Source organism: Lepidochelys kempii, chromosome 1, assembly GCF_965140285.1.
Source record: "Lepidochelys kempii isolate rLepKem1 chromosome 1, rLepKem1.hap1, whole genome shotgun sequence".
NCBI classification, from domain to species: Eukaryota; Metazoa; Chordata; order Testudines; family Cheloniidae; genus Lepidochelys; species Lepidochelys kempii.
The window spans coordinates 294,996,631-295,010,523 of NC_136380.1; the positions used below are offsets into that span (position 1 = coordinate 294,996,631).

Below are 13,893 nucleotides of genomic sequence, written 5' to 3' on the forward strand. Positions count from 1 at the left end.
ACCCCTGACAAGTGGATTAGCGCTTAAATCGACGTTGGCGGCTCGAATTTGGGGTACTGTGGACACAGTTCGATGGTATTGGCCTCCGGGAGCTATCCCAGAGTGCTCCATTCTGACCGCTCTGGACAGCACTCTCAACTCAGATGCACTGGCCAGGTAGACAGGAAAAGAACCGCGAACTTTTGAATCTCATTTCCTGTTTGGCCAGCGTGGCAAGCTGCAGGTGACCATGCAGAGCTCATCAGCACAGGTGACCATGATGGAGTCCCAGAATCGCAAAAGAGCTCCAGCATGGACCGAACGGGAGGTACGGGATCTGATCGCTGTTTGGGGAGAGGAATCCGTGCTATCAGAACTCCGTTTCAGTTTTCGAAATGCCAAAACCTTTGTCAAAATCTCCCAGGGCATGAAGGACAGAGGCCATAACAGGGACCCGAAGCAGTGCCGCGTGAAACTGAAGGAGCTGAGGCAAGCCTACCAGAAAACCAGAGAGGCGAACAGCCACTCTGGGTCAGAGCCCCAAACATGCCGCTTCTATGATGAGCTGCATGCCATTTTAGGGGGTTCAGCCACCACTACCCCAGCCATGTTGTTTGACTCCTTCAATGGAGATGGAGGCAGTACGGAAGTAGGTTTTGGGGACGAAGAAGATGAGGAGGAGGAGGAGGTTGTAGATAGCTCACAGCAAGCAAGCGGAGAAACCGGTTTTCCCGACAGCCAGGAACTGTTTCTCACCCTAGACCTGGAGCCAGTACCCCCCGAACCCACCCAAGGCTGCCTCCTGGACCCAGCAGGCGGAGAAGGGACCTCTGGTGAGTGTACCTTTTAAAATGCTATACATGGTTTAAAAGCAAGCATGTGAAAGGATTACTTTGCCCTGGCATTTGCGGTTCTCCTAGATGTAGTCCTAAAGCCTTTGCAAAAGGTTTCTGGGGAGGGCAGCCTTATTGCATCCTTCATGGTAGGACACTTTACCACTCCAGGCCAGTAACACGTACTCGGGAATCACTGTAGAACAAAGCATTGCAGTGTATGTTTGCTGGCATTCAACCAAAATCCGTTCTTTATCTCTCTGTGTTATCCTCAGGAGAGTGAGATATAATTCATGGTCACCTGGTTGAAATAGAGTGCTTTTCTTCAGGGGACACTCAGAGGAGCCCATTCCTGCTGGGCTGTTTGCCTGTGGCTAAACAGAAATGTTCCCCGCTGTTAGCCACAGGGAGGGGGGAAGGTTGAGGGGGTAGTCACGCGGTGGGAGGAGGCAAAATGCGACCTTGTAACGAAAGCACATGTGCTATGTATGTAATGTTAACAGCAAAGTTTACCCTGAAAGAGTGTAGCGACTGTTTTATAAAATGTGTCTTTTTAAATACCGTTGTCCCTTTTTTTTTCTCCACCAGCTGCATGTGTTTCAATGATCACAGGATCTTCTCCTTCCCAGAGGCTAGTGAAGGTTAGAAAGAAAAAAAAACGCACTCGCGATGAAATGTTCTCCGAGCTCATGCTATCCTCCCACACTGACAGAGCACAGACGAATGCGTGGAGGCAAATAATGTCAGAGTGCAGGAAAGCACAAAATGACCGGGAGGAGAGGTGGAGGGCTGAAGAGAGTAAGTGGCGGGCTGAAGACAGGGCTGAAGCTCAAATGTGGCGGCAGCGTGATGAGAGGAGGCAGGATTCAATGCTGAGGCTGCTGCAGGACCAAACCAGTATGCTCCAGTGTATGGTTGAGTTGCAGCAAAGGCAGCTGGAGCACAGACTGCCACTGCTGCCCCTCTGTAACCAACCGCCCTCCTCCCCAAGTTCCATAGTCTCCACACCCAGACGCCCAAGAACGCAGTGGGGGGGCCTCTGGCCAACCAGCCACTCCACCACAGAGGATTGCCCAAAAAAAAGAAGGCTGTCATTCAATAAATTTTAAAGTTGTAAACTTTTAAAGTGCTGTGCTTAAAGTGCTGTGTGGCATTTTCCTTCCCTCCTCCACCACCCCTCCTGGGATACCTTGGTAGTCATCTCCCTATTTGTGTGATGAATGAATAACGAATGCATGACTGTGAAGCAGCAATGACTTTATTGCCTCTGCAAGCAATGATTAAAGGGAGGAGGGGAGGGTGGTTAGCTTACAGGGAAGTAGAGTGAACCAAGGGGCGGGGGGTTTCATCAAGGAGAAACAAACAGAACTTTCACACCGTAGCCTGGCCAGTCATGAAACTGGTTTTCAAAGCTTCTCTGATGCGTACCGCGCCCTCCTGTGCTCTTCTAACCGCCCTAGTGTCTGGCTGCGCGTAACCAGCAGCTGGGCGATTTGCCTCAACCTCCCACCCCGCCATAAACGTCTCCCCCTTACTCTCACAGATATTGTGGAGCACACAGCAAGCAGTAATAACAGTGGGAATATTGGTTTCGCTGAGGTCTAAGCGAGTCAGTAAACTGCGCCAGTGCGCCTTTAAACGTCCAAATGCACAATCTACCACCATTCTGCACTTGCTCAGCCTGTAGTTGAACAGCTCCTGACTACTGTCCAGGCTGCCTGTGTACGGCTTCATGAGCCATGGCATTAAGGGGTAGGCTGGGTCCCCAAGGATAACAATAGGCATTTCAACATCCCCAACAGTTATTTTCTGGTCTGGGAATAAAGTCCCTTCCTGCAGCTTTTGAAACAGACCAGAGTTCCTGAAGATGCGAGCGTCATGCACCTTTCCCGGCCATCCCACGTTGATGTTGGTGAAACGTCCCTTGTGATCCACCAGAGCTTGCAGCACTATCGAAAAGTACCCCTTGCGGTTTATGTACTCGGCAGCTTGGTGCTCCGGTGCCAAGATAGGGATATGGGTTCCGTCTATAGCCCCACCATAGTTAGGGAATCCCATTGCAGCAAAGCCATCCACTATGACCTGCACATTTCCCAGGGTCACTACCCTTGATATCAGCAGATCTTTGATTGCGTGGGCTACTTGCATCACAGCAGCCCCCACAGTAGATTTGCCCACTCCAAATTGATTCCCAACTGACCGGTAGCTGTCTGGCGTTGCAAGCTTCCACAGGGCTATCGCCACTCGCTTCTCAACTGTGAGGGCTGCTCTCATCTTGGTATTCATGCGCTTTAGGGCAGGGGAAAGCAAGTCACAAAGTTCCATGAAAGTGCCCCTACGCATGTGAAAGTTTTGCAGCCACTGGGAATCGTCCCAGACCTGCAACACTATGCGGTCCCACCAGTCTGTGCTTGTTTCCCAAGCCCAGAATCGGCATTCCACAGCATGAACCTGCCCCATTAGCACCATGATGCATGCATTGTCAGAGCCCATGCTTTCAGAGAAATCTGTGTCCATGTCCTGATCACTCACGGGACCGCGCTGACGTCGCCTCCTCGCCCGGTATCGTGTTGCCATGTTCTGGTACTGCATATACTGCTGGATAATGCGTGTGGTGGTTAATGTGCTCCTAATTGCCAAAGTGAGCTGAGCGGCCTCCATGCTTGCCTTGGTATGGCGTCCGCACAGAAAAAAGGCGCGGAACGATTGTCTGCCGTTGCTCTGACGGAGGGAGGGGCGACCGACGACACGGCTTACAGGGTTGGCTTCAGGGAGCTAAAATCAACAAAGGGTGTGCCTGTACATCAAGGAGTATTTCAGGCAGGATTGCACGGAGGGTTCCAATAAGAAATGGTGCACCTAAGTTATCGTTGTTATTGGAACAAGGAGGTTAGCCTGGCCTCTGATTGATACATGGCTAGATTTACCTCACTGCACCTTCTCTGTGAGTGACTGCAGTGTGATCTAGACAGGGGAGGAGGCAAATGAGTACAAAACAAATCTGGTCTATTTCTTGTTCTGACCCACTCCATCTATCTTTTACATCTTTGGCTGGCAGCAGATGGTGCAGAAGGACTGCATGCCATCCACATCTCATGGCTGCTCGGCAGAAGATGGTACAGTACGACTGCTAGCCATCTTCATCTCTTGCCTGCCTGGCATAAGATGGTACAATACGACTGCTAGCAATCCTCATCTCTTGCCTGCCTGGCAGAAGATGGTACAGTACGACTGCTAGCAGTCCGTATCGCCTGCCCGCTCACCATAAGACGGTTCAATAGGACTGCAGGACTAAAGAGAATGACCTGGTCAAGTCACTCCAAATTTAGTCCCTGCGCCCATGTCTGCCCAGGCGCTCCCAGCCGACGTGGCCAGGAGCACCTCGGACACGACGAGGACGACTACCAATCGTATTGCACCGTCTGCTGCCAGAAGGCAATGGGTTGCTGCTACTGTGCAGCAAAGCCGTACCGCGTCTGCCAGCACCCAGGAGACATAGGGTGACGGTTACCTGAGCTGGCTCCATGCTTGCCGTGGTATGGCATCTGCACAGGTAACTCAGGAAAAAAGGTGCGAAATGATTGTCTGCCCTTGCTTTCACGGAGGGAGGGAGGGAACGGGGGCCTGACGACACGTACCCAGAACCACCCGCGACAATGTTTTAGCCCCATCAGAGTGCTCCATTGTGACTGCTCTGGACAGCACTCTCAGATGCCCGATTGTTTGCCATTGCTCTGATGCTGGGAGGGGCGCTTACAGGGTTGGCTTCAGGGAGCTAAAATCAACAAAGGGGGTGGCTTTACATCAAGGAGTATTTCAGGCAGGACTTCATGGAGGGTTCCAATAAGAAATGGTGCACCTAAGTTATTGTCCTTATTGGAACAAGAAGGTTAGCCTGGCCTCTGATTGATACATGGCTAGATTTACCTCGCTGCACCTTCTCTGTAAGTGACTGCAGTGTGATCTAGAAGAATGAGTCCCCTAGACAGGGGAGGGGGGGAAGCAAATGAGTACAAAACAAATCTGGTCTATTTCTTGTTTTGATCCACTCCATCTATCTTTTACATCTTTGGCTGGCAGCAGATGGTGCAGAAGGACTGCATGCCATCCACATCTCATGGCTGCTCGGCAGAAGATGGTACAGTACGACTGCTATCAGTCCGTATCGCCTGCCCGCTCACCATAAGACGGTTCAATAGGACTGACTGCAGGACTAAAGAGAATGACCTGCTCAAGTCACTCCAAATTTAGTCCCTGCGCCCATGTCTGCCCAGGCGCTCCTGATCGACCTCACAGAGGCGACCAGGAGCACCTCAGACATGACGATGACGGCTACCAGTCGTACTGTACCGTCTGCTGCCACAAGGCAAGGGGTTGCTGCTACTGTGTAGCAATGCCGTACCGCGTCTGCCAGCACCCAGGAGACATAGGGTGACGGTTACCTGAGCGGGCTCCATGCTTGCCGTGGTATGGCGTCTGCACAGGTAACTCAGGAAAAAAGGCGCAAAATGATTGTCTGCCCTTGCTTTCACGGGGGGAGGGAGGGAACGGGGGCCTGACGATATGTACCCAGAACCACCCGCGACAATGTTTTAGCCCCATCAGGCATTGGGATCTCGACCCAGAATTCCAATGGGCAGCGGAGACTGCGGGAACTGTGGGATAGCTACCCACAGTGCAACGCTCCAGAAGTCGACGCTTGCCTCGGTACTGTGGAAGCGCTCCGCCGAGTTAATGCACTTAATGCACTTAGAGCATTTTCTGTGGGGACACACACACTCGAATATATAAAACCGATTTCTAAAAAAACGACTTCTATAAATTCGACCTAATTTCGTAGTGTAGACATACCCTTGGTGACTTTACTTAGTGAACAAAGTCATTTTAACACATTTGAACTGCAGTATATTGTCATTCACTGAGTTTTCACGTCAATTTGATATGAGATGTGTTGATTGACTGGTTATTCAGGAAGACTTGATAAATTCTGAGCAATCAGGTAATTTAGAAGTAGCTGAACTTTTATGTACAAAAAATTGAAAGTGCAGCAGTCAATAGCCAATAGGATTATCAAATAACTGGCAGTGCTGTGGATACTGCAATTATCTCATTGACAATATCTGTTATACCAAAGCACACAGGAGAAGAACCCACACAAACAAAACAACGAGGAGTACTTGTGGCACCTTAGAGACTAACAAATTTATTGGGGCATAAGCTTTTGTGGATAAATTTGTTAGTCTCTAAGGTGCCACAAGTACTCCTCACTGTTTTTGCTGATACACACTATCACGGCTACCACTCTGAAACAAACAAAATAGTCAACCTGATTCTCCATTGTCTTGAACCTTGTGCAGTCCTTTAGACAAGTGCAAAGAAAGTGCACAGTGGCTGTTAAAGCACTATCAAATAAGAACGGTAGCATTGTATACCCACTCTGCACAGCAGTCAGTGGCTCCCATAGGTTCAAAGCAATGGAGAATCAACTGAAGGAAGTGGAGGAACTAAAAGAAGAGGATCATAAAGAAAATAGCCTATTTTCTTTGGTGAAGCTGAAGGGGAGAAGGAGGATTTGTCTCATAGTTCTTTGGGAGAATAACTGAGGTAAAGAACATTCAGAGAATATTGAAAAAGACCCTTAAAATTAGGTAGTTTTTTCCCAGAGGTACTGTACCTGATATTTTTTTATGGCTGCCAGAAGTGCTAGTGAGTCAGACAGAAGTCTGAGGAGATGGGCAGAGAGCTCTGAGCATCAGGTCTAGAATAAGAGGTTCTAATCATAGCATCCTTATCTCAGCTACTCCTTGAAGTTAATGGGAGCAGCTGAGTGCTTGTCAGGTTACTTAAAGAGGGGCCTAAATTTTTTTAGTGACAAAAATTTCAAAAGTTCCAAAGTCACTTAGGAGTAAGGCTAGTCAGAAAGCAACATTCCCATTTCATGAAAAATTTTGAGATTCTGCAATTTGTTTTCATTCCAATGTGGAACTAAATGGAGACCTTTCAAAATTTTTCATGAAAAGACATGGGGGGGGGGGTGTGGAGGGTTAGGGCATTCATGTGGGAAACCTAGGTTCAATTCTCTGGTCTGTCGGATTCAGAGGAGGCACATAAACCTGAGTCTCTCACATGAGTGCCCTAACCACCAGGGCTATAGAAAGAGTCATTCTCTTCTGTTGGAGCTGTTCCACTTTGTATAAATAATGAAATATGCACTGGATCAGAGAAAGAGACAGACTCTCTCTATAGCTTGGTGGTCAGGGCACTTGCCTGATAACCCTTGGCCTGAGAAAATAGATAAGCCGTGTGATGTTCCCTTAAGATCAACAAATCTGAATTCTATCAGACCAAAGTGAATTTCAGAACTTGACTTTCATAGAAATATTCTGTTTTCATAGCCACCAGTTTAAAATGGGTGGGTGTTAGCTTGAGCTCTCCCACTGTTCACAGCTGCCATGGTACAGTATCACACTGGGAGACAGCTGGCCAGTTCCCAAACCACTTTGACGTTTATATGTAAAAAACTACATCTTAAATTTCACCTAGAAACTATTTGGAAGCTAATGAAGACTTCATAATGCCAATGTAAAGTGCTCTCTGTCTGAAGAACTAAGGAGGTTGCTACATTTTGCATTTGTTTAATTTTCTGAGTGGTCTGCCCCATGCAGAACTTTATTTTAATTTCAAGTGACAAGAGCATGAATAACTGAAGCAATGGCCACTTCCAAGACAACACATTGAACCCTATTCACCAAGCACAGATTTAAAAGAAACATTCTTGCACACAGATGAGACCGGAAAATCCTGGAGAGGTCAAGAAACTAAAACTAACTCCTGATTGCAAATCTGAGTAATAACATCAGCTGCATTTCCACAAAGAGTCTGATACAATTTTCACCATTTCTTCTCGTTGTTGCAGTCACCTTCTCTTATTTTTACCCAGGTTAGGCTTCAACCGGCTAGCCCCTCAATCAGGCCTGAATCTTGCAAGTGAGAGAATAATTCACATCAGTAGACAAATTGGGAAAAGCAAGGTGATGACAGAAAGCTGTGTCTCAAGAGTAAACTGAAGGCACCATTTCCTGCATCTCTTCACTGACCCTCCTGAGAGGTACATATACATGTTAAAAGATGTGTGCAACAAGTTAGTGACAATCTGGTGGTGAGTTATAGCTATTTCAGTAAAAAAAATGTCAGCACTGTTCGCAGAGAAATAAATACAAGATGGACATTTAGAGGTTTTGCATTAGAAACATCCATGTCCTGTGCTCACTCTTTCTGGTTTTTCACTAGACATGGACTAACAGTCCCTATTCTTAAAACTGTGCTTAAAGATTATGCTAGAAAGGAAGTAAACAAAATATTCATAATTTTAATTGAATATGTTAATTTCAAGCCCTATTATGACAAACACACAGGGAAACCCTGCCCCGTTCACAACACAAATAAATGCAATCCTCCCTGCAACTTGTAAGCTATGGCCACTGCAGCAATCTTAGGCCAGTACACTCTAGTGATTGATCCACCTCATCCCCTACACAAGGGAATGTTCTATTGATTTGTGTGCCAGTAGATCCTTCCTCTGGTTTTCACCCAAATCCATCCTCCATGCCAGGGGTCAGGGGTGGGACAGGAAACCCCTCCATAGGTATGTTCTTCAGTATACAGGGGTGTGGACCTTCTATGGACACTCCTTGAATCCTGGTTCCCAATAAAGCAGAACCATATCACTTCTGCCTCAATTTAATCTGTATTTTAATGGTATATTTTTGAACCTTAAAAATTGGGAAATCGAAAGAAAAAATGAAGCGTCACACAGAAAATCAAACCCAAACTAAATTAAGTTATACACACTAGGCTCTTCTATGCTTATGTAATATACTAAGACTGAAATAGCATTATTAGCCACTGTCAGAAGACAGGATACTGGGCTAGATTTGTCTGACCCAGTATGGCTGTTCTTATGTATACTCATTGAAATCAATGGGAGTTTTCCCATTGCTTTCCATAAAACTAGGCCTACAGTTAGAAATCTGGGCTTTTCACTTTGGTAAATAGCCATGTTCCTGTTCTTGAGATTTCAGCTGTACAAAATAAATGAACACAGCAGGCCTGTACTGGCAGCAATATGGTTCAATATTTTCACTAAAACAAAAAATAATTAGGAATCCTGTGTTCCATAGAACTCTGTGAGTAAATTAAATTTTGTACGTCTTATGCCTAGCTCAGTATTAATTAAGTTGCAAGATTGAATCAGTCTATTATACACCTATTGGGCCAAACTAAATTTGTTTCTTACCATTTGAACACTGCAAGTGGTTTGGTATCAGCAATGCAGCATGGATAGCAAAGAGAGGAATTCTTTCTCAAGCTTCTGATAATTGCATATATTATGTTATATACTGGGAGACTGGAAAATGCACCTCCCTAAAAGTAATTGCCCCAAATTATAGCATTTCTGAAGTCAGAGGAAAATTGCGCATACATACCACCAATGGCAATTTGCCTGTCAAAACAGATTGCAGATAGAAATCTCACCTACAGAACTGAAAATGGCAATCAAATCCAGGTGCCAAGTCCTGACATGCGGCCACCTGAGCCAGTGTGACACATGCCACTAGCACATCATATTCACAGTCCCCACTTGGGAGCCATCTTACATTTGCTAATACCTGAACATAGCTTGTCACTGGAGTGGCGTTATGGCCTTGAGGTGGTTTTGCTAAGTAGCATTATTCCGTACCTTCTGTGCCACAGGTTAGAAACTACTACATTAAGTTTTCTAAGACTGAAATAGAACTAAAAGCTTGCAATTAGCTTATGATAAATGATTTTATCATATTCACCTGGGGTATTGAGGGTTCAAGCAGTGTAGTCTTTACTCTGAAAGCATTAGAAGTGCAGGAAAATATCCCAAAGTGGGCCAATCATCAGTTACTGTAAATGGAAGCCACTCCATTGATTTCAATAAAGCTATGCCTATTTCCACCAGTTGAGGATCTGACCCAGTAAGTTTAACACTAAACTTTACATCTCACAATGGCTGAGCTCCCATTAACATTACATTGTCCTCATAAAAAGTGCCAGTCTCCCTTCTATGGTTCTATATGTTTTTGGTTTTCTCATAGCCATTCACTGTTTGGCAATACAATGCAACCTTGTCTTTCTGAATGTCAGAATGTCTGATGGATTTTGAATATATTTGCATAATTGAGGTTTTGGACAACTGAACTGCTTTTCAGTGTGATTTATATGGAATTCATTACTCTATTTTTGAAAACAGAATTATGGACCTTTAAGTTTAAATGATCAAGGCCACACTGTGATGCTTATTTAGGTGATTCCCTCCTGTTAAATATTTGTTTTTTTATGTATCAGTTTGCATTTTTATCTTGTTTTGTTATTTCCTGCCCATATTTTAAACCAATTTACATGCATAGGAATAGCCATGTTGGATATGATCACTCCCTACTTGGTCAGTGGGACTCAGCAGCCTGTCTCCCTAGACCCTGGAACCAGTGTCTTGGCCCTCCTGAGCCCCCATGTGCTAAGGCACTTTCCCCCCAGAGTCCACTTGCTTGAATGAGCTCTGATTTCCTAGGTACACCCTTCAGGGATAACATGGCAGTAAAATAGTAAGCACAGGTTTAGCAAAGGTATTGCTTATTTGCAAACACTTTACTCTTAAAAAAACATAAGAGAGTTACAGATCTATGGAAAAAATTGAATTCTTGAATGCAACCCCACTGGTCTGATTTTACCACCCCTGTGAGTACTGGGTTTGGTCTGAGTCCTGAGGCCAGGCAGTTCTTCTGGCCTTCTGGCCTGATCATCTTTCTTCTGGCATTGGTTGGCCTTCCTTGCTTAGAGAAGTACCCCTTTTAAAGATGACTCTGTCCACTGTTTCCCTGTGTCCTTCACTGAAGGAAGGTCCAGGCTGCAGCCCCCATCAGTGTCTGTGCAGAGACCCATTCAAAGTCAATGGCCCTGCTGTTCCAGTAAGGTGGAGTTGTCTATGGCCCTTGATGGTTCTACCACTTTGTCAGACATAAATTGTCCACTAGGTGTCAAGCCCCTTCTACAAAAGGGATGTCTGAGCCACAATGAAATTTACAGTGACAAGCACAACACAAAAAAATAGAATTTCTCACAATTTGACACAGATACACCCCCAAACTGCCACACAGAGGAAATTTCTTCCTAAAATCTGTAAGTCAGTGGCTGACTCGTGGCTGAAACATGAGAGTTTATTCTATCCCTTTTATACTTTTTCTCCCAATCCTGTTCATGTAATTATGGATGTTCTCATTATCCAATACATCTTCAGTCTTTTCTGGAATCCTACTGAACCTTTGGCCTCACTGATATCTTCTGGCAATGAATTACCTTTGGGCATTGCACAATCCTCACTGGTGACTGTGACAAAGGGTCCCCCGTTCTTTGCAAACAGCTCTTATTTCAGACCTGACAACCTCACTACACCAAACACATGTCTTGCAGGTTATTTATCCATAAAGGGTAACATGTAAGGTATCTACAGAAAGCTTGTAACTTGTCAAAATTCATAAACATTGCAAGATGTATGTATGGGTAATATTTAAGCAATAATATAACTATATTGAAAGTATGCTTTATGGTCTTGGAGTAAAAGTTAGTCACCAGTCAATAATGTGTCTTGGTGATGGCCCATTCAAGCAGGTGGCAATTGTCACCCTACCCTGGTTAGCTAGTGATCTAATTTAAGGCTTAGTTGTCTAGCTCTGCTCCATCCTGTGCTATCATTGGAAAACCATCAGAGTCAACTGCAAACAATCAAAACCATTTGGAGATAAAAAAGGAACATTACAACAGACAGGGGATCACACTGTGTCAAGGTTCCTCCCCCACTCTGAACTCTAGGGTACAGATGTGGGGACCTGCATGAAAACCTTCTAAGCTTACTTTTACCAGCTTAGGTTAAAACTTCCCCAAGGTACAAATTAATTTTATCCTTTGTCCTTGGAATATCCACTGTCACCACCAAACTCTAACTGGGTTTACTGGGAAACATAGTTTGGACACGTCTTACCCCGCAAAATCCTCCCAACCCTTGCACCCCACTTCCTGGGAAAGGTTTGGTAAAAATCCTCACAAATTTGCATAGGTGACCACAGACCCAAACCCTTGGATCTGAGAACAATGAAAAAGCATTCAGTTTTCTTACAAGAAGACTTTTAATACAAATAGAAGTAGATAGAAGTAAAGGAATCACCTCTGTAAAATCAGGATGGTAGGTACCTTACAGGGTAATTAGATTCAAAACATAGAGAATCCCTCTAGGCAAAACCTTAAGTTACAAAAAAGACACACAGACAGAAATAGTCATTCTATTCAGCACAATTCTTTTCTCAGCCATTTAAAGAAATTATAATCTAACACATACCTAGCTAGATTACTTACTAAAGTTCTAAGACTCCATTCCTGGTCTATCCCCAGCAAAGCAGCATATAGACAGACACAGACCCTTTGTTTCTCTCCCTCCTCCCAGCTTTTGAAAGTATCTTGTCTCCTCATTGGTCATTTTGGTCAGGTGCCAGCGAGGTTACCTTTAGATTCTTAACCCTTTACAGGTGAGAGGATTTTTCCTCTGGCCAGGAGGGATTTTAAAGGGGTTTACCCTTCCCTTTATATTTATGACACACTGTCTTTGAATAAAGACAAAAGTCTGTTTCAGTATAACATAGGATGGGGAGAGACCTCCTGTGTCCATTCACTGAGGAAACATCTTGTAGAGCAGGGGTGTTTTCAAGAAAGCTTGGAGTCTCTTTTTTGTAAAGCCAGCCAGCTCTGAAACAGATTGAACTTTGAGGGGGAACCTAATTTATTAGATAGGAAAGGTAACTATTAATAAGTGTAGACCCTAGTTCATGTTTTATGATTTATTTAGTGTTGTTACCATTTGTTTCCATCACTCTCTCTTGTCTCTAGTTGAATCTCTATTCTTTTTTTATTGCAAGTGCTGTGTGTTACACAGGAGCAGTGATTTCAGGTAAAACTATTATGTTACTATTACTATTACATGCGTTGCTCCTTTGGGGACAGAGGATCTGGGATTTCTGTGAGTAACCAATGACAGGGGCTGGATAGCACAGGGGAATGTTTCACAGGGACATAAGAACATAACATAAGAACGGCCATACTGAGTCAGTATGCTGTCTTCCGACAGCGCCAATCACAGGTGTCCCAGAGGGAATGAACAGAACAAGTAATCATCAAGTGATCCATCCCCTGTAGCCCATTCCCAGCTTCTGGCAAACAGAGGCTAGGGACACCATCCCTGCTCATCCTGGCTAATAGCCATTGATGGACCTATCCTCCATGAACTTATCTGGCTCTTTTTTGAACCCTGTTATAGTCTTGGCCTTCACAACATCCTCTAGCAATGAATTCCACAGACTGACTGTGCGTTATGTGAAGAAATACTTCCTTTTGTTTGTTTTAAACCTGCTGCCTATTAATTTCATTTGGTGACCCCTAGTTCTTGTGTTAAGAACGTAACATAAGTTCTTGTGTTATGAGAAGCAGTATTCAAGATGTGGGCGTACCATGGATTTATATGGGCTCAGGGACTGGGGTTCACCGATTGTTAACCTTCTAGACAAAGACAAGGCTGGCATAGACCAGAAGAGAGCACTTGAGTGGATAACAAGTTGGTTGTGTTAGGGACCATGGGCAAGGCTACCTCTTGCTAGAGGCAGAGTGTAACAACATGAAATCCAAGTCCTGACCATCACTAGCTAACCATCACTATTATTACAACCCATCTACATTTGATATAATCTACAAAGTAGTTGACTTGTGGTTCACTACCTCTTCGAGATCATGGATAAAGTGTTTAAATAAAACTAGCCCAACCCTAGTCTCTGCAACACCCTATGAGACACCTCCCCCACCTCAAAATATTGCTGTTTATATTATCCTTTATTTATGTTCCTTTAGTCATTTTTCAGCCCAGGTGACAGGGCCCACATCAAAGCCCATTTGAATTAATTTTTCAATAATGATTTTCTGAAGCACTGTGTTGAGTATTTACTGAGCTATATAT

General features: G+C 44.8%; 1 protein-coding gene across 1 annotated transcript in view; it reads left to right on the top strand.

Annotated features, from left to right (window-relative positions):
* Positions 1–229: 229 nt before the first annotated feature.
* The window catches only part of LOC140910082 (uncharacterized), a 30,296-nt gene continuing 16,632 nt past the window's right edge, over positions 230–13,893 (top strand). The window contains exons 1-2 of the mRNA XM_073340270.2: positions 230–812; positions 1,401–1,778. Coding sequence (XP_073196371.2) covers positions 230–812; positions 1,401–1,778 — 961 coding nt within the window. The remainder of the gene's footprint in view (positions 813–1,400; positions 1,779–13,893) is intronic.